This window comes from Lithobates pipiens, unplaced genomic scaffold, assembly GCF_037356315.1.
Source record: "Lithobates pipiens isolate NorthernLeopardFrog02 unplaced genomic scaffold, aLitPip1_a1.2 Scaffold_8, whole genome shotgun sequence".
Lineage (NCBI taxonomy): Eukaryota > Metazoa > Chordata > Amphibia > Anura > Ranidae > Lithobates > Lithobates pipiens.
In genome coordinates this window covers 66551880-66573305 of record NW_027507903.1, presented here as the reverse complement: position 1 = coordinate 66573305, position 21426 = coordinate 66551880, and the positions used below count along the sequence as shown (strand labels likewise).

Genomic DNA, 21426 nt, shown 5'->3' with positions numbered 1-21426 from the left:
AGAAAAGGAGAGACAAACTACCCCTTCCCTGTACCGGCACACACTTTTGTGGACCTTTCATAAAAAGGCCTATAATTTCAGTGCTATGTGGTATGTCATTTGCAGATGTTTAAACTTCTAGTCTGCAAGTATTTGTGTCTGTTTATGTTGGTGTCAGTTTATATGGGTAATTCAGTGTCTGTAATTTCAGTGTACATGTTATTATGCAGGAAAAAAAAAAAACACTTGAAGAGGAACTTCACTTGTCTTTATAAAAATAAAAGTCAGCAGCTACAAGTAATGTAGCTGCTAACTTAAGAAAGACATACTAGTCCATGAGGCCCAGCTCTGTCTTCCTAGCACCCAAAGTCTCTACAGCTTGTTAGGTTGCCATGCTGCCATCTTGGATTCAGGGCACTGCCTATCACTTCCTGATGACTCTTTGTCGACTTTCTACTGTGCATGCACAAGATTTGCCTGTTGGGGTAGACTGGACCTGTAGCCTCCACTGATGTGTGATCCCAAGAAGTTGCGAGTGGAAAGAGGGAGGACCTAATACAATGCCTAGGCAAGGATAATGCTGCGTACACACGATTGGAATTTTGGTCGGAAAAAGCTCTGATGGTTTTCCTGACGGAATTCTGATGGGTTTTTGCTCAAGCTTGTCTTGTGTACACACAGTCACACCAAATTCTGACCGCCAAGAACGCAGTGACATACAACACGTACGACAGGACTAGAAAAAAGTTCAATACCCAGTAGCCAATAGCTTCCATCGTTGTTGAATCTGAGCATGCGTGAGTTTGTGTGCGTCGGAATTGCATACATGCGATCAGAATTTCCGACGAAAAAACTGAGAACATGCTTCCAAATTTTTGCTGGCGGGAATTCGGCCAGCTAAATTGCGATGGAGCGTACACACATTTTTCGATGAAAAGTTCTCATCTGTCTTTCTGAACTCTTTTGATCGTGTGTATGCGGCATAAAGGAAGTTGAGCAAGTACCTTCTGCAAAAAGGGACTTGATACACAATAAAAATTAAAAAAAATAACTAAATGTGTAATAGAAAGGGGTAGAAAGAGGCTATGGAGAACTTGTTAATGAAGGGTCGCTTTAAAGATGCAATCTGTCTTACTTTCACTTCTGTGCTTAGAAAGAGTGGGGGCTGCCTAGCCAGTTCGATAAAAAAGGTGGAGACATGGTACATAAATAGCACCTAGCACCTACCTACTAGCTCCTTATTCCTCTATTTTAAATCATACACCAAAGTTCTGGCCACTTGACATGACTCAGGGCTCATCTCAAGCATCTCATTCTTGTGCGATGGCGTGCATTAATGGCACTCCATTAAGGCAGCCTGTTGAAAATAAGGCCAGTGCAATAAAACATCTAATAAATCAGAACTGCCATGAAATTTTTTAATTACGGTATGTGTCTTGCCCTAAAGCATTGGGGTGCTATTCAAAATGACTCAATCAATGTATGTCAAGTGTTTTGCTTTTTGTGCTCCAGCAACATGCAAATCGGCCATAAAAGATGAAGTGAACTTCCCATGGATCTGCCTTGGTGATCCAAACAGAAGTGGGAGTGGGTACCTGTCACAGCTGCACCATATTTTGCATTCTCCAGTTTTAGTCAACCCCCTTGACTTACAACTTGGGATAATTTGTCTCACCAAACCTGGACTCCCAGTTTGTAGCACATGTGGTGTTAATCCCCAAGATGAGTTTCCACTATACCACCTTCACTGACAGACTGGATTTCTGAACTAAATAAATTGTTTTTCTACAATAAATGTATTTATGAAAGAGGTGGTGTGTTGCAGAAATATACTTTACTAAGGTCTAGGTCAGTGATCTCCAAACTGTGGTCTGGGGGGCCAGATATGGCCCTTTGCTTGCCTTTATCTGGCCATTGGGACACTATTCTACCAACTGACACCAATAATGGAGCACCATTCCTCCTACTGACGCCATCAACTTGGGACACTGTGCTTCCCACTGATATCAACAATGGGAAACTATTCCTCCCCTTAAAACCAATGATAGGGCTGATGCTGTGGCATTTTCTACTCACACTGGCCCCAGTCCAGCCCCCTAAAGCCTGAAGGACAGTAAACTGCTTCGAAAGTTTGAAGACTCCTGGTCTATGTAGTTGAATGAGACAGGCGGGTGGGGCAACATTGACTCTTCATGAGGTAACTTGGTTTAGATTACATCCCAGAGCCCCATTTGTGGCACATAGGATGTTAGTCCTCAGATGGGTTCCCAGTATACCACCTTTATTAACAGACTGGATTTCTGAACAAAATAAATTGATTTCCTTAGAAGGAAAAAACATACCTTGTTATGGCCTTGGTGGTTGAATATGGCAGTAGGGGAGGAGGGAGACAGTGCCTCTTCATGAGGTCACTTAATCAAAGTTGCTTTTTTGATTGAAGGGCAACAAGAGTACATTTTCGTTCTGCATACAGCTTGATGTTTCCTTGCTATTTGAATTGGTGTTTACCTCTGCCATCTTATATAGGTACTCTTCAGTGTGGAGCAATGCTTTATTATTGTAATATGCCATTTGGTAAGCAAACTTTATGTTGTGGTTAGTCTACCTGGAAAAGCTAAAAACCCTGAGCAAAGATTTGATTTTAATTAAAAAAAGTTGTGTACAATACAGATGGAGTGCTTTTTTAAAAAAAATGATTATTATTGATACAGTAAGTGCAACCGGGCTTTCTTTAATCAAATGTTCTTACCATGTGAAATGTGTACCTTGACCACTAAAACAATGGCATATATTTGTTACCTTTTGTGATCTGTAGTAGATTATTACATTGTAAACATTACTTCTTCCATAATTGCGATAAGTGATTTATAATTGTGGTTTTTTTTGTGTACAGGCTGCTGGTTTAGGCAGAATGAAACCAAATACCCTTGTGATGGGATTTAAGAAGGACTGGAAACAGGCCAGCGCTGTGGACCTGGCAAACTACGTGGGATTATTACAGTGAGTGTTTCCTCTTAGCTGCTTGCAAGCCAGAACCACATACAATAGCCATTTGTTTCCATTTAGGAAAAGAAGTGGAGGCATATGCATACAATTCATTTCATTATTTTACATTAGATCTAGATTATTTGTTTTTGCTTGTGTTAGTTATAGCCAGTGTACCGAGGTTTGAGTTAAAAGAAAAGAAAATCAATATTTACATTGAGTATGCTATTCTAATTGCCAACTGTTCCACTTGCTCACTGAGCCGAGGTGATGCCAACACCTGCTCTCCGTAGAATCGCATCTTGCCAAAAACACAACAGCATAACATAAAAATGACAGACCAAACACTTGCACCAGAATTACATTTGCAATGCATAATGCATTTCCTTTGGTCGAAGCTCTTTATCAACACTAGATAGGGCTAGCGCAATTCTCAGTTTCCATGTTAAAAATGCAGCCCAACTGTGACAGCAGATAATGATAGGCGAGTTGTCAAACACCACATGCTGCGTAAACGACGTTTCACTTGTAAAAGAAGTCCAGAACGTCATGTAAGCTGCCATAATAGATATTCTGTATGTTTCTCACGAGAACTTAATACAAAGTTGCACTAAAATAAAACAAAGCATACAAATATGAAAAAAAAAAAACATTACAGTTGCAAAACTGGCATCTGGCCTGAATAATTCAGAACAATCTGCATCCACAAATCAAGACAATTTTTTTTTATCTCAGCTGGTCTACACAGATTACTGTGTTGATGAGTTTCATAATGTCATGTGCAATATCATATGCATTGTTTATTTGCCATTCACAGGTGTTTTTCATTATTGAATTAAAATTACATTACACTATAATGTTCCACTGGGGCCTTGCTGCATTAAAAAAAATAACACTGCAGTTGGTTGTGGTCAGTATTTTGTGCAAAAATCATCAAAAGACTTTCACCAAACAAGGAACCACTGTTATAATGCACTAATACAGCGGTGTTCAACCCCTGGGCTGTGGCCCACTACCAGGCTGCAGCCTTCCCAGCTACCTGCAGATCCCCTAACCTCACACTGTGCCTCCCAGCTCCCACAGTGCTACCTAAATGCCCATAGTGGCCAGCAGGGTCTCTGAATCTCTCATGATGACCCCAGACCTGTAAGAGCCCTCAGTCCGCAAAATGCATGCCAAACTCCCACAGTGACCCCCCACGGTGTTCCCCCTAGCTTGCTGCAGAGCCCTCAGCCCTCCATAGTGTCCCAACAAAGCCTCATGGTTCCCCCCCAGTTCCCACAGTACCTTCAAGTATTCAAAACTCCCAGCCACCTGAAAAGTCCCCAAGCCCCCTCCAGAGACCCTATCCCCCACAGTTGTGCCCAGCTGCTTCCAAAAAAAACCTCATACCCTGCAAGGTCACCAAATCTGCTGTGGAGTCCCCTAACCTCCTCTAGAACCTTCATTCCCCCACAGAGACACCCAGCCCCATCCAGAGTCTTCCCAGAAGATCTTGGAAGAATTTACCAGTTCCCGGTTTCATTAAGGTTTAGAACCACTGCCCATTGAGCTAGAAAGGGGGTTACACATTACTTCTAGAGTTGAAAAAGATAAAGGAACCAGCCAATCACAACACACAGGGATTGATTTACTAAGGGTCCTTTCACACGGGGCGGATCAGTTCTGATCCGCCCCGTGGATGTCCGTTTGCTCAGCGGGGATCACTCCGCTGATCCCCGCTGAGCAGGGAGATGACAGCTCCGTCTCTGCACACTGCGCAGGGACGGACCTGTCACAGCGCCGCTCTCCCCTATGGGAGATCGGATGACGACGGACCGCAGTGCCCGTCGTCATCCGATCCGATCCGCAGACGGATGGAAAAATAGCTTTTTCCTCCGTTACACTTTTTCGGATCGGAGCGGGTCGGATGTCAGCGGACATGTCACCGCTGACATCCGACGCTCCATAGACCTCTATGGAGCACCCGTTCAGGTCCGCCTAAAAAACTGACAGGCGGGCCTGAACGGGACGTCGGTGTGAAAGAGGCCTAAAACTGGAGAGTGCAAAGCTTCCAGGTTTTTTTTGTCAAAGTTTAATTGAACAAGCTGAAGTTGAAAGTTGATTGGCTACCATGCACAGCTGCTACAGATTGTGCACTCAAGTTTTAGTAAATCAACTCTACCATATACTAATGCAGTAAAAGCTTGGATTGTGAGTAACATGGTTTACGAGCATTTTGCAATGCGAGCCTTATTTTAAAAAAAATCCTGACTTGGTTTGCGAGCGTTGTCTTGCAAGACGAGCAGGGTTCAAGCCTCTGGGGTGTGTAGTACCACATTTGGCCAGAGGTGCGGGGGCTCTGGTGATGCTCGGACACACTGAGCCGCTTGGAGACACTAGGAAACACAACGTTCCCGAGTGTCTCTGAGCGTCTCCGGGTGTCTCTGAGCGTCTCCGAGTGTCTCTGAGCACCTCCAAGCTTCTCCAAGTGTTTATGAGTGTCTCCAGCGCCCCCCCACCCCTGGTCACATGCGGTACTGCATACACTAGCAGTAGGGATGGGCTTTATATTCGCTGTTTGGCCAGTTCGCAGAACAAGGAACAATTTTGGGTGTTCGGGGCAAATTCAAAAGCCGCGGACCACCCTTTAAAATTCTATGGGAGAAATCAAAAGTGCTAATTTTAAAGGCTTATATGCATGGTATTGTCATAAAAAGTTTTTGAGGACCTGGGTCCTGCCCCAGGGGACATGTATCAATGCAAAAAAAAGTTTTAAAAACGTCCGCTTTTTCGGGAGCAGTGAATTTAATAATGCTTAAAGTGAAACAATAAAAGTGTAATATTCCTTTAAATTTCATACCTGGGGGTGTCTATAGTATGCCTGTAAAGGGGCGCAAGTTTCCCGTGTTTAGAACAGTCTGACAGAAAAATTACATTTCTAAAGGAAAAAAGTAATTTAATACTACTCGCAGCTACAATGAATTGACGGTTCGCAATACACATAAAAGTTCATTGATAAAAACGGCATGGGGATTTCCTCACAGGAGACCCGCGAACCAAAATTTAAAAAAACTAAATGCGTGGGGGTCCCCATAAATTCCATACCATGCCCTTCAGGTCTGGTATGTATATTAAGGGGAACACCGCACCAAATGTTTTTTAAAAATTGACATTGGGCGCTCCCCTCAAAATCCATACCAGACCCTTTAGGTCTGGTATGGATTTTAAGGGGAACCCCACACCAAAGAAAAAAAAAACATACCAGACCCTTATCCGAGTGCGCAACCTGGCAGGCTGCAGGAAAATAGGGAGGGACAAGAGAGCGCTGCCACTGAACCATACCAGGCCACATGCCCTCAACATTGGGAAAGTGCTTTGGGGTAGCCCCAAAGCACCTTGTCCCCATGTTGATGGGGAGAAGGGCCTCATCCCCACAACCCTTGCCCAGTGGTTGTGGGGGTCTGCGGGCGGGGGGCCTTGCCCAGTGGTTGTGGGGGTCTGCGGGCGGGGGGCTTATCGGAATCTGCAAGCCCCCTTTAACAATGGGACCCCAAGATCTTGGCCCCCCCATGTGAATTGGTAATGGGGTACAAATGTCTGGTCTTCCTTCAGTGTTCTTGTTCCTCCAACTTCTTCTTCTCCATCTTCTTCTTCATCTTCTTCTTCCTCCGCGTGTAGTTTTAAATTACTTTTTTTCCTTTAGAAATGTAATTTTGTTGTCAGACTGTTCTAAACATGGGAAACATGCACCCATTTACAGGCATACTATAGACACCCCCCAGGTACGAAATTTAAAGGAATATTACACTTACGGTAAATTGTTTCACTTTATGCATTATTAAAATCACTGCTCCCGAAAAAAATGCTGTTTTTAAAACTTTTTTTGCATTGATACATGTTCCCTGGGGTAGGACTCAGGTCCCCAAACACTTTTTATGACAATACCATGCATATAAGCCTTTAAAATTAGCACTTTTGATTATTTATGTTCGTGTCCCATAGACTTTAACTGTGTTCGCGTGTTCAAGCTAATTTTTTGCCTGTTCGCATGTTCTGGATGCGAAGTTAGGAGGCAGTATACTTTGGCAAATTCTGAATCATGTAGAGCAAAGCTGGAAAATCTTTGGCAAGTATATAGTGAGGGATTCTACACTGACCACCAATGTGATGGGGGATTTACAATGATCACCAAATGTGAGGGTGGATTTACACTGACCACCAATGCGAGGGGGAATTTGCACTGTGACCACCAATGTGAGAGGGAATTTGCACTGACCACCCTGTAATGGGGGATTGTACGCCACCCGCCAATATAAAGAGGGATTTCTACACTGGCACTAATATAATAGGAGCATTTAAACCAATCACCAGTGTAAGGGGGAATATACAATGACCTCCATGTAAGAGTGAATTTACACTGACAACCATTGTTGAGGAGATTTGTACAGACGACGAATGTAAGGTGACACTTCTATACTGACCGCCAGTGTTAGGGGGATTTACACTGACCACCAGTGTAAGGCAATTCTGCACTTCCCACCAATGCAAATAGAATTGTACACTGATCACCAATGTAATGAATAATTTACACTGACAACCAATGTAATGGGGGATTTTATATAAAAAACAATAAAGAGGGATTTCTACCCTGGCCACCAATGTAGGGGGATTTACACTCGCCACCAATTTAAAGGGGGCTTCTCCATTGACCACCAGTGTAAGGGAGGATTCAAAACTGACCACAAATGCCACCCATGTAATGGGGATTTACACTGACCACTAATGTAATAGGAGCATTCACAGTAACCACCAATATATGGAGGGATTTACACTGACCACCAACATAAGGGGGACTTTCACACTGGCCACTAGTGTAAATTAAAAGATTGTACACCGAGCTCCAATGTAATGAGAAGATTTACACTGATTACCAATATAACTGAGACACAGCCTGCATTCACATGTGTGTGTATCGGGCATGCATGTAAAATCACTTTCCTGACGGAGCTGTGGCACCATGTTATTTGTAAAAAGGGTTCCACCTCCAATTTGCTTACCTTTGCAGAATAGGCTGATGTTAGGCTTAATAACCACAGTTGTAGGCAAAACTTTCCAGCATGCCTCTTTACCTCTCCAGTGGGCAGCATTCAGCAGAAGTGATGGAGAATATGACCTCTGGGCGGCATGATATACATATGAATGCCAACTCTATTAACATATCAATGCCACCAGTCAACGGCTATTTAAATATTAATGCCACCGCTATTTACATTGCAGGTTATTTACATGTAAACACGGGGTCTACTGGTAAGTCATCTGTACACGGCAATAGGGCAGACCTGGGCAGCATTAGTAACAGAACTTCACACTGAGATATCGGGACACAGCACCGGACTAAAACTTCAAGAGACAAGGGAATTTAAACTGGGATAGTTAGCAAGTATGAGGCAGCTGATTTGGGCCCCACAACAATGATGGGGCCCAGGGCAGCTGCCCTAACCAGCAACATAAAGGGGAATTTTTCCCACTGACTCCCAGTTAATTCATTTTGGCGAGGCTTCCCTGAAATCTCAAAATACATTCTTAGGCACCTCCTGGATAAAAGGCTTGGGTAAGGCTGTTATAGAGAGAACAAATTGTATAATTATTGTGAAACAGTAACCTAAAAGAGATCTGTTTTTCCACAGTGATGCTTTTGATTTTGAATTTGGAGTTGTAATCGTGAGAATCAGCCAGGGATTAGACATCTCGGCAGTACTTCAAGCTCAAGGTAAGTGATTTGTTTATGGACAAACAGGTCTTGGTTTAGCAGAGTTAGGAGCGCTGAAAGTGTCACAAACCATTGATGGTTGAATGAAATGCAGAAGAAGCAGTTATAATTTAGCACGCTGTTCTGAGTCTCCTTTGACACCGCTGCTTTTATTTTTGTTTACAAAGACAAGAGTTGCTTTATCTTTGCTGGTTGCTGCCTACCTCTGTTAATGTATCTTTGTCTAGTGGAATTTAAATAATTCCATTGAGGAAAAAAAATGAAAACGGTGTGTAGTGACAAAAATTTAGGCATTGTAAGTTGCCAATAAAAGGTTAGTCCATCTGTAACGGGTATTTTCCAAAAAAATCCCCCATGCATTCCAGCATACCAAGCACATTCCATACCACTTCGCCTCTGTTCAAATAGTGGCTCCTATCCCCCTCCATACATGTCAGTCTTGTGGGACCTGTCCAAAACAACTCCTCAATAGAGCCCCCCCCCCCCCCCCGCAGCAGTTCCTGAGAGAATGCACTGTGCATGCATGACTGATTGAATTGAATGAGCCAGAGCATCCACCGAGGGGCACACTTCTCATGTCCAGTCCATCCTTCTGTAGAGGTGGGTAAGGCTTCAGACAGGTTGCATACAACCTACTTGTATTGGGAGGGACAAGAGGAATCATTTGAACAGCAGAGGAGTGGTATGTAATGCCCCATGAATGCTGGAATGCACTGAAGATTTTTTAGGCTTTACAGTAGTCTTTAGGTGTCCTACAACCAGGAGCCACCCAATGCTGAATTACAGTTTCCTGGAAACAAACACACAAGTAAACCCCTCCCTTGTATTAGGCAAAGCTCAACCTATTCAGTGGTCAGGACATTTTGCTAGTGGGATCTGGGTGTTCCAGAAAGTCCAATGTATGGATGCCACCAGCTGGTACCCAACGCCCAGAAAGCAGATCCAAAACTGTATGCAAGCCCGGCTCACAACCGAGAAGCACTGTGCAGCCAATGAGATGGCCCAACACCAGGATCGGAAATCCAAGTAGAAAGCTTTATTTCAGTAAAATGCACCAAACACAGTCACAAGTGCTGGGAACACATGTTAACGCGTTTCACACTAAACTACGCTTAACCATAACATCACGATTATCGTGCAGTATAGCGCAAAACACATTAACATTTTTTCCCAGCTACTGTGTTTGGTGGACTTTACTGCAATAAAGGTTTCTACTTGGATTTCCAGTCTCAATGTGCAGCCAGCCCATTTGCTTCACAGGGTGTTTGGGTGGGGGTGGTAACCCCATGAGACTCTGTCAGGTTGTATTTCTACATGTGTGTGTGAGTATAAGAATACTTTTTGACACAAAAGCCTGGAATGAGTATAACAAAAAAAGGAATTTAAACTTTTTGCATGCTTGTTTAGGGTCAGTCACTCAGAAGCATGGAAACTAAACACAGCCAGGTAACTAGCATTTTCAAAAGGAACACAGCAGTCTTAGATAAACATAATTTAGAGTTGCTTTGCTACATTTGTGCATTGAAACACTTTCAGTGATCAAAAATCACATGTTGCTTAACTCACTATACCTATGGCAGTTTCACTCTACATCCCAACATCCCAAAAGACAAACAAATACGTACATAGACTTAGCTAGAAAATTTTAATAATTTAAACATAATGATATGGTTCACTTTCACTGATTGCTTCATGCTCACTGATTGGTTGCTAGAGGTTACTGCACTTCATTACCGCTCACTGATTGTTTGCTAGAGGTTACTGCACATCATTAACACCCACTGATTGGTTACTAGAGGTTACTGCTTATCATTATCACTCACTGATTGGTTGAGTAAGGTTACAGCACATCATTACCACTCACTGGGGGTGGGGGGCAGTGTTGTGGTGTGTGATGCAACTTTTGAGGTACAGGTGGTTGGATGGCGGGATGCAGTTTAGAGTGATGGTGGTAGTGTTGGGGTGAGAGGCTGAGATCATATTTCCCCTATAATGCCATAGGTGGGGTACAGGAGGGATGAGGATGATGATGACAGGAGGTAGGGTGGTAGGATGCCAGAGGTGGGGTACAGGGGGATAATGATAGCAGGGGGTGGGGTGGTAGGATGCCAGAGGGGGGATACAGAGGGTTGAAATGGGTGTTGATGGCAATGGGTGATGTGGTAAGATGTCAGCAGAGAGGGATTATGGGGATGATGAAGATGATGATGACATGGGGTGGGGTGGTGTGGTAGGATACCACTGGTGAGCTACAGAGGGATGATGGGGATGCTGATGACAAAGGGTGGGGGGTTGGATATCTGCAGTGGGGTACGAGGTGGATGATGATGAAAGTGGTTGGGGTGTTAGACAGCTGACAGAGGGGTACAGGAGAGATGAAGATGAAGGGAGAGTGGGGTGGTAGGAAGCTGGCAGTGGGGTACAGGGGAATGAAGATGACAGGGTGACAGGGAGTGGGGTGGTAGGAAGCTAGCAGAGAGGTACAGGGGGGTGAAAATGACAGGGGGGTGGTAGGAAGCTGGCAGTGAGGTACAGAGGGAATGAAGATGACAGGGGTGGGGTGGTAGAAACCTGGCAGAGGGGTATAGCGGGGATAAAGATTACAGAGAGTGGAATGGTAGGAAACTGGCAGAGGGATACAGGGGGGATGAAGATGACAGGGGGTGGGGTTGTATGAAGCTAGCAGTGGTGTACGGGGGGTGAAGATGACGGGGGTAAGGTGGTAGGAACCTGGCAGTGGGGTACAGGGTGGATGAATATGACAGGGGGTATTTTGTTAGGAAGCTGGCAATGGGATACAGGGGTGAAGATGATAGGGGGTGGGGTGGTAGGATGCCAGACACAGAGGGATTATGATGACGATGGAGATGATGATGACAGGGAGTGGGGTGGTAGGAGGCTGGCAGTGGGGTACAGGGGGGATGAAAATGACAGGGGGGTGGTAGGAAGCTGGCAGAGAGGTACAGAGGGAATGAAGATGACAGGGGGTGGGGTGGTAGAAACCTGGCAGAGGGGTATAGGGAGGATAAAGATGACAGAGAGTGGGGTGGTAGGAAACTGGCAGAGGGGTACAGGGGGGATGAAGATGACAGGGGATATTTTGTTAGGAAGCTGGCAATGGGGTACGGGGGGGGTGAAGATGACAGGGGGTGGGGTGGTAGGATGCCAGACACAGAGGGATTATGATGAGGATGGAGATGATGATGACAAGGAGTGGGGTGGTAGGAGGCTGGCAGTGGGGTACAGGGGGGATGAAGATGACAGGGGTTGAGGGGGTAGGATTCCAAACAAAGGGGGATTGTGAGGAGGATGGAGATGATGATGACAGGGAGTGGGGTGGTAGGAGGCTGCTAGTGGGGTACAGGGGGATGAAGATGACAGGGGGTGGGGTGGTAGGATGCTAGACACTGGGGAATTATGATGAGGAGGGAGATGATGATGACACTGGGTGGGGTGGTAGGAAGCTTACAGTGGAGTACAGGGGGATGATGATTAAAAGTATGATGACAGGAGGTAGGGTGGTGGGATGCCAGGAACAGGGGGATGATGATGAGCAGGATAATGATGATGATGACAAGGGGACAGTAGGTGGCATCATATGCCTGATAACATACATATCGTTGGGGCTGTGTGTGTGAGGTCATAGGCGGCTGGCAGCGGGGATTTTCGGGATGCCCTTGGTCAAGGAGTGAAGTCACGGGATGCTGCCAGTGTTGTGCAGGACCCTCATGCTGTACCTTGAGACTCCGTCAGACTGGCTTCCCGATGATCGATACCTCTGCTCTGGCAGGTCCTCCAATAAAGACGTCCATCCTGCAGAGAAGATCTGGGAGCTACTCAGCCATGGCAGGAGATCTGAGGAGAGTAGGGAAAGGGGAGGAGTCGGGGAGGGGAGAACATGGAACCACCCACTGACCCCGGGCCCTCGAGCAGTGCTCAAGTGGTCAATCCTCCCATGGCCAGGAAAACTAGTTGCGGGTCCCGCAGGTTCAAGGGGCAGCTGCTTTGGGTAACGATGATTGGGCCCAGGCAGGTGCACCATTTGCCCCACCATTTTCGACGAGGTACAAGCTCGTCTTTCTCCGTCCTGAGGAAGATGTGCTTAAAGTGGTTGTACACCCTGTACAATCACTTTTACTTACAGGTAAGCCTGTATTAAGGCTTTGCTGTAGGTGCTTGAAATATCTCAATGACTACGGCACATGGGTCGATGTCTGTGGCGCATGTGCAGAGGGGTACAGGGGGGATGAAGATGTCAGGGGGTAGGGTTGTAGGAAGCTGGCAGTGGTGTACAGAGGGGTGAAGATGACAGGGGGTGGGGTGGTAGGAAGCTGGCAGTGGGGTACAAGGTGGATGAATATGACAGGGGGTATTTTGTTAGGAAGCTGGCAATGGGGTACGGGGGGGGGTGAAGATGACAGGGGGTGGGGTGGTAGGATGCCAGACACAGAGGGATTATGATGAGGATGGAGATGATGATGACAGGGAGTGGGGTGGTAGGAGGCTGGCAGTGGGGTACAGGGGGGATGAAGATGACAGGGGTTGAGGTGGTAGGATTGCAAACAAAGGGGGATTGTGAGGAGGATGGAGATGATGATGACAGGGAGTGGGGTGGTAGGAGGTTGACAGTGGGGTACAGGGGGATGAAGATGACAGGGGGTGGGGTGGTAGGATGCTAGACACTGGGGAATTATGATGAGGAGGGAGATGATGATGACACTGGGTGGGGTGGTAGGAAGCTTACAGTGGAGTACAGGGGGATGATGATTAAAAGTATGATGACAGGAGGTAGGGTGGTGGGATGCCAGGAACAGGGGGATGATGATGAGGAGGATAATGATGATGATGACAAGGGGACAGTAGGTGGCATCATATGCCTGATAACATACATATCGTTGGGGCTGTGTGTGTGAGGTCACAGGCGGCTGGCAGCGGGGATTTTCGGGATGCCCTTGGTCAAGGAGTGAAGTCACGGGATGCTGCCAGTGTTGTGCAGGACCCTCATGCTGTACCTTGAGACTCCATCAGACTGGCTTCCCGATGATCGCTACCTCTGCTCTGGCAGGTCCTCCAGTAAAGATGTCCATCCTGCAGAGAAGATCTGGGAGCTGCTCAGCCATGGCAGGAGATCTGAGGAGAGTGGGGAAAGGGGAGGAGTTGGGGAGGGGAGAACATGGAACCACCCACTGACCCCGGGCCCTCGAGCAGTGCTCAAGTGGTCAATCCTCCCATGGCCGGGAAAACTAGTTGCAGGTCCCGCAGGTTCAAGGGGCAGCTTCTTTGGGCAACGATGATTGGGCCCAGGGCAGGTATATATATTATTATTATTATTATAAAGGATTTATATAGTGCCAAACGTTTGTGCAGTGCTTTACAATATGAAGGGAGACAATACAGCAACAGTAGAATTCGATACAAGAGTGTTAGGAGGGCCCTGCTCCTGCGAGCTTACAATCTAATATTAATATTAATTTATTTAATAATATTTTATTTTTATTTTTTATTAAAAAGAGTGCGTAAACTGTTTGAAGAACAGGATATATATACACTACATTACCAAAAGTATTGAACGTCATTGGCAACCCAGACCTCACCAATGCGCTTCTGGAAGAATGGTCAAACATTCCCATAGACACACTCCTAAACCTTGTGGACAGCCTTCCCAGAAGAGTTGAAGCTGTTATAGCTGCAAAGGGTGGGCCAACTCAATATTGAACCCTATGGACTAATGCCCCATACACACGGTCGGATTTTCTGATGGAAAAAGTGCGATTGGATCATGTTGTCGGAAAATCCGATCTTGTGTGGGCTCCATCTGACTTTTTCCATCGAAATCTCCGACCCACAAAGTTTGAGAGCTGGACCTAAAATTTTCCAACAACATCCGATCGTTTAAATTCCGATCACGTGTAGACAATTCCGACGGACAAAGTGCCACGCATGAACAAACTAAGAGACGAAGGCTATTGGCTACTGGCCTGTTTATAGTCCCGATGTATGTGTTTGATGTCACTTCGTTCAGAAAGATCGGATTTTCCGACAACTTTGTGCGACCGTGTGTATGCAAGACAAGTTTGGCCCAAAATCCGTCGGAAAAAAACTACGGATTTTGTCGTTGGAATGTCCAACCATGTGTATGGGGCATTAGGCTTTGGGATGTCGTTGACTCACAAAAGTGAGTACACCCCTCATAGTTTTGTAAATATTTTATTATATCTTTTCATGTGACAACATTGAAGAAATGACACTTTGCTACAATGTAAAATGTACAGCTTGTAAATATTTACAAAAATGTGAGGGGTGTACTCACTTTTTGTGAGATAGATATATATATATATATATATATATATATATATATATATATATATATATATATATATATAGGCTAGGAGGTTTTGGCTGTTGGTTTACGAAACAAAAATATCATATTGTATATCCTAGGACAGGGTGTGCCAATCACTATTTTATATATGCCATTACCTTTACCTCTACACCAACATATAATTTTATGGGAAATTGGTGACAAATGAAACCCATGGCCACATGGTGTAGAAGCATCCTCTTGCTCCCAGCACCCAGCTATCTGCCTCTGAAAGATATAATTATAGGAGATAAAATGATTGAATCCGAGTTTTGTTTCATTCATTCATTAATTTCCAGAGATGGATGCTCATAAATGACATGTTTTAAATAAAACCATAATTAATTCCCATTTGAGCTGTGAATTTCCTGTAATCTGTTTATTGAAAAGAGATAAAATACACATCCTCCTGTCTACCTAGCATTGTCATAACTCATTTCTATGATAGTGGGGAACAGAGTGTAAAGGAAAATGTTACATTCAATGAAAGTGACATCAATTATGATAGTAATAAATGTCTTGGAACTGGTGGACTGAACCAGTATAGCAATGGTTTGTAGCACACGGTGACACATCCAGTTATGATGATAACATGCATGATTTATATGTTGTCGCGCTCCATTCTGCACATACCAAATAGAAGCAATGTATACCCACTATGTAATTTTATAAAATATAACACAATATGTGAAAAAAATTATTTATTCATTACGAGAAGACCATGGATTTTAGTAATGGGTGTGTGGTTTGGGGAGATGGTTCATAGTAAAGAATAGCTAAAGACGAACACCTGTCTGTTTTTTTATTGCTGTCCGTGTCCTCATCAGGGAGCTTCACCTTCTCTAATTGTCCTGTTTTCTGTTATCAGTGAAAATAAAAAAAAATCTAAAATTTTTGGTTGTCAGAACAGGAATAGAGGGGAAATCTTCCAATGGGGACACTAGTTCTAGTGACAAGCAGTGATTCCTTCACTCTGAAGGGATTGCTTCTCACTTCCTGTTTTGTCTATGGGACGGGAAGTGAAGGGAAATCTCACCAACGGTACACAGGTGGCAAAAATAAATAAAAAAAATGACAGGGGTTATAACACTCCCTTACTCTATCCACATTTAAAAATGAATGTGTTACCTATACTTCTAATTTAAATTTGACCTTTAAATATACCCAGCATTTTGAAGAACCCAGTTCTCCCATAATATCTATGGACTTGTTCATGCACAGCTATATTGGTATTCGTTTTCTTTTTTTTAAATATTCTTTATTTTTCAAAATTTTCCAGTATTGTACCCAATTACAAAAAATACAGTAAATACAACATACTTTCACCAATACCTACCCCCTACCCCCCCTATACCCTCCCTCCCCCTCCCTATACCCACGCTCTCAGTCGATGCTTCCGATAATATTTCTTACTAACATTATAGCAGTTTCATGTACCTTTCAGTTTTTTCAAATTGCAACCATTGCCGCCACCTACTATAGTAATTCCCTATTGAGGTATTTGTTTTCTATGTAGTGAGGCAGGGCAATGTGAAGTGACCATGTAGTCTACCTACGGCCCCATTCATGCTATGCATAGCAGGAACACATGTTCCTGCTCACATATTTTTTGTTTTTTCTTTTGAATAATTTTACAGCTTTTCATGGGTCAAGCAAAGGGCAGCCTATCAGTGGCGGCCGGTGGTAATTTCCTTTGGGGATGCAGTGCTCTGCGCCACGATCCCGCATATTTTGAAGCCTATTAGAGCATATGGCTCTAATCAGGTGCTTCAAAAAAACACCACCTAAAAGGGTCAGGATGCCTAAATAATGGGTGGCAATGGTGGCTGTGGATAGACTAATGCTATGCATGAACTTATCCATTAGTCATATAGGGGGCGGTGTGGAGAGAGGGGGCGTCGCCCCAGGTGCCCTGAATGGGCGGGCTGTCGCTGCAGCCCATTGACTTGAATGGGCTGCCCTACACAAAATAAACATGCCCAAGAAGCTCCTGCACCTTATTGGGTGATGAGCTTTGCAATTTTTTATTTCATGTGTGTTTTGCCTTGATTTCCTAGGGATTTTGCCATGCGACAATTGTAGTGAACCGAGTAGTGCCAACAGGGGCACCCACAGCTCGATTTTCGAGCCATATATGGCAGCCTTAAAGTGATAGTAACCTCTTTTGTGCCATTTTTACCTACAGGTAAACTTATATTAAATCTTACCTGTAGGTAAAATGAATATCTACTAAACGCGCACCATTGAGATATTCCAGCGAGCAGCGGACAGTGATGCCACCGCGCATGCACTCTGAAGGAACGGCATTACCCATGCCATTTTTCAGAGCTCTGTGCTGTGCCCAGGGATCCAGCACCCATGCACGTGTGTGACGTCATTGCAGCTCAGCCAATCAGGTGGCCGGAGCCCACATACCCAGAAGAAGACAGGGTGGAAATGGAATGACTGTCAGCGGTGACAGGGTGCCGCTGGAGGGATCCGTTCTAAAGGTATATCTGATATAATTTGCTGGTATCCAGTGTATACTAGCACATTATGGCTTAAACCTATAGGGGGGCCCTTTTTTTTTTTGTTGTTAACTTTACTGCTTTTAGACACAGCAGGAACACATAAGGGTTGATTTACTAAAGGCAAATAGACTCTTTGCAAGAGCAGTTGCTCCAGAGCTTAGTAAATTAGCAGGAGCTCTGCTGACTTCCATAATCCAATCATGTGCAAGCATAAATGCTGTTTTTTTTTTTTTACCTTGCTTGTGATTGGGCATTCTTTGTAAAGTGAAACTTTACCTCATTTACTAAGCTCTGGAGCAACAACACTCTGCAAATTGCATTGTCTAGTTGCTTTTAGTAAATCAACCCCATACTGTAGAATTCAGATTGTCATCAAGCATCTTATAGTCTGATGATGAAAGAATGACATCTTATTGACTGTCATTGGTTGCTGTACTCAGCTCTGTCCTATTAAATTAGCCTGCTGCTGTAATATGTGAGAACTTAAATGAGAACTCCAGTCTAAAGTGAAACATTTCTACAATCTCTAGTAACAGATCTATTTAGAGCTCTAAATTTAATCTGCCAGAATTTTTTTTTTGTTTGTTTCTAAAACTGTGAGAGCTGTCAGTATGCAGGTTACTTTAGTCTGATTTGTTGTCTGTGCCCACTCAACTTCAAATTATTGGTAGTCGGTGGAAACCACGGAATTCCTCGCATTGACAGCTCTGATATGCTGAGAAGGATAATGGAGGCCATATAGGTAACAAAGAGATCAAACGATTCGTCACAGAATCAGATAACATAATCAGATCAATAAGTTATCAAAAAGACACACACAGGGTTTATTTACTAAAACTGGAGAGTGCAAAATCCGGAGCAGCTCTTCATAGAAACCAATCAGCTTCCAGGTTTTATTATCAAAGCTTCATTAAACAAGCTGAAGTTAGGAGCTGATTGGCTACAATGCACGGCTGCACCAGATTTTGCTCTCTCTAGATTTAGTAAATCAACCCCACAGTGTCATCAATTTCAAGAAAACGTGATTTGTCGAAAGTAGATAATTTGATATGATAGATAAGATATGGCGTATCGAGCAATCTCTGCAAACTTCCAATCATATTTCTGATTTGTAGGCTTGTGCAATTCGTTTCGTAATGAACCGAAATTCAACCGAATTTTGCATCTTTCGGACATACGGATGCACCCAAATGTCCGAATAAAAAAATAACGAATTTCAACGAATACGAAAGAAGTTATAGCAAATATAACGAATTAATTCGACGTGATTCGGTAATTAGTTAAAGATCTAATGAAACAAAAGGTCAACTCAAAGTAAATCTTACAGTCCAATCAGATGATTAATTTTGTGCTGGAGGTTGGATTACTGGCAAAGTGCCTTCCTGAGAACTGAGTGAGAAGGGTGATGTATTGTATTTGAGCCGAGGAGAAGAGACGTTGTCATTAATCAATAAATCAATAAACAAACGACTTTCCAAACTACGAATCATTATCACAACTATATATACATACATAAATATCGAATTTCAACTAATACGAACAAAATTATAGCGCATATAACAAATGAATTCGACAAGATTCAAGATTCAGTATAATGGAAATTGATACTCTACAGAAATAACGAATTATCCGAAAATTTATTAACGTAACATAACGAATATAACAGAACGAAATTATGTATTTTACGAATGACAATGAACCAAAACTAAACCAAATTTTCCATTGTGCACAAATCTACTGCTTTGGGTAATTCTATTAAAATTATAATCATATGTTTATATAATAAATATCATGCAATAAAATTGTTGCATGTATGGTTGCTATAAGGAGCAATATACTTTCAGTGTCCATGCTGTGAACACTGGTCATACACAAAGCAATTCTCTAGTAACATCAATCATTTTCGGACAGCTTTTGATCTAAAAACTGACTAAATACATGAAGGCAACCTACTCCTAGAGATATTTATCTGTCCTTCACAATGATCTTCCTCTTATTTTCTGCATTGATATATGTCTCAAATAAACCATGGTGGTGTGCCAGTGTCTCCACTCGTGCTCCCCCTCTCTTGCTGCACTCACCAGAAAGCTCTCCCCACCAGGGGATGACCAGCATTTAAAGCACCAGTGGCTACATATAGATCCCAAGTCAAGTGGATATCTGTGTCTCCCACTGCCCCAGTAGTCTCATACATGTGCAAAGATAAAAAGAATATCCATAGCATAACTCAGTTTGGCAGATTTAATATAAGTATGAAGTAATGCTCTTACATGAATTAAGATAATTACAAGCGGTTTTCAAACATGAAAACAAGGAAGTCCGGGATGCGATGTGCTCCACGGACCCAAAACCAGAAGTGACGCAATGATGGGGTAGCTCCACCCTACATGTTTTGTCACTAAGACATCATCACGAGGTGTCGCGAATGGCAAAACGCCTATTTTTTTGCCATGTTTGGGGTACCATTAAAAATAATGGCACCCAAATGAGCATTGTGCATTTTGCCACAATTTTGCCATGTACTGGAATTGCAGGCAGGATCTCGTGATTTTACTACACTGAGATGTGATCAGGGTCTAAAAGAAATCTGTGCTGAGATAAATGGGAGGCTGCAATTGTTTATCTCCTTCTGATAATGCCAGGTGACTGGGAGGCCCCACAACCATTTTCAAGTCACTGAACTGGAATAAGTAAGCAGATCAGATGTTCTGACCGGCTTGAATTCTAACAGTGTATGGCCCGGCTGGATCAACATAATTCAGCCGCTTAATCGATTTCACAAAGTTCATAAAAAGAATATTGGTGAACTGGAGAAAGTGCAGAGAAGGGCAACCAAACTGATGAGGCATGGAGGAGCTCAGCTATGAGGAAAGAGTAGAGGAACTGAATTTATTCTTTCTTGTGAAGAGAAGATTAAGGGGGGGGGGGGGGTATGATCAACATGTATAAATATATAAGTGGTCCATATAGTGAATTTGGTGGTTAATTATTCTCCTTAAAGTGATTATAAAGTCTCATTTGTTTTCAATAAAAATAAAAAAAACATGTTATACTTACCTGCCCTGTGCAGTTGGTTTTGCACAGGCCAGACCAGATCCTCCTCTTCTTGGGTCCCTCTTTGCTGCTCCTGGCCCCTCCCTCCTGTTGAGCGCCCCCACAGCAAGCTCGCCACAGCTCCTTGTGTCCATTCAGACAACGAGCTCCCTCCTCCAATTGGCTGGCTGACTTTGACAGCAGCAGGAGCCATTTTGCAGTGCCGGACACATCCCACACTGTAGTACTGCATTGCCACAAGAGCCCCAAATAACACCAAATAACACGACTGCATGCCCAAATGCGCCCAAGACATCCCAGATCACTGCATAGGCTGGAGTTACTTAAAAATGTACTGTTCCAACTTACAAACAAATTTGACTTAAGAACAAACCTACAGTCCATATCCTGTTCGTAACCCGGGGACCGCCTGTAGACTGTGCACTTTACAATGTGCAGTTGCCCCAGAGCTTAGTAAATGAGCAAGAGCTCTGTGGAATTCCATCATCCAATTGTGTACAAGCAAAAATGCTGTTTTGTGTTTTTTTTTCCTTGCATGTGAAGGCTGGCTGCATGAGAGAGGCAGAGGAGAGGCGAGAAGCGAGCGGGCGGACGATGCGGGCGGAGATGACATCATCTCTCTCTGACCATTCCACATCATCGCTCTTCACAGCCGGGCCTCTTCAATGTGGCAGCGAGGTGCCGAGAAATGACATCCTCTCTCACTGCCCGCCACACATCAGTGCTCTTCTGCCCTCACAGTGTAGTGGAGGTTTTGTGCTTCCTGTCATTGGTGGAGCTCCACT

General features: G+C 43.9%; 1 protein-coding gene across 3 annotated transcripts in view; it reads left to right on the top strand.

The window, feature by feature from the left end:
• The window catches only part of SLC12A1 (solute carrier family 12 member 1), a 198370-nt gene that overhangs the window by 110367 nt on the left and 66577 nt on the right, over positions 1-21426 (top strand). For all 3 annotated transcript variants that reach the window (XM_077471959.1, XM_077471960.1, XM_077471961.1), the window contains exons 19-20: positions 2873-2979; positions 8634-8716. In XM_077471959.1, the coding sequence (XP_077328085.1) occupies positions 2873-2979; positions 8634-8716 (190 nt within the window). The remainder of the gene's footprint in view (positions 1-2872; positions 2980-8633; positions 8717-21426) is intronic.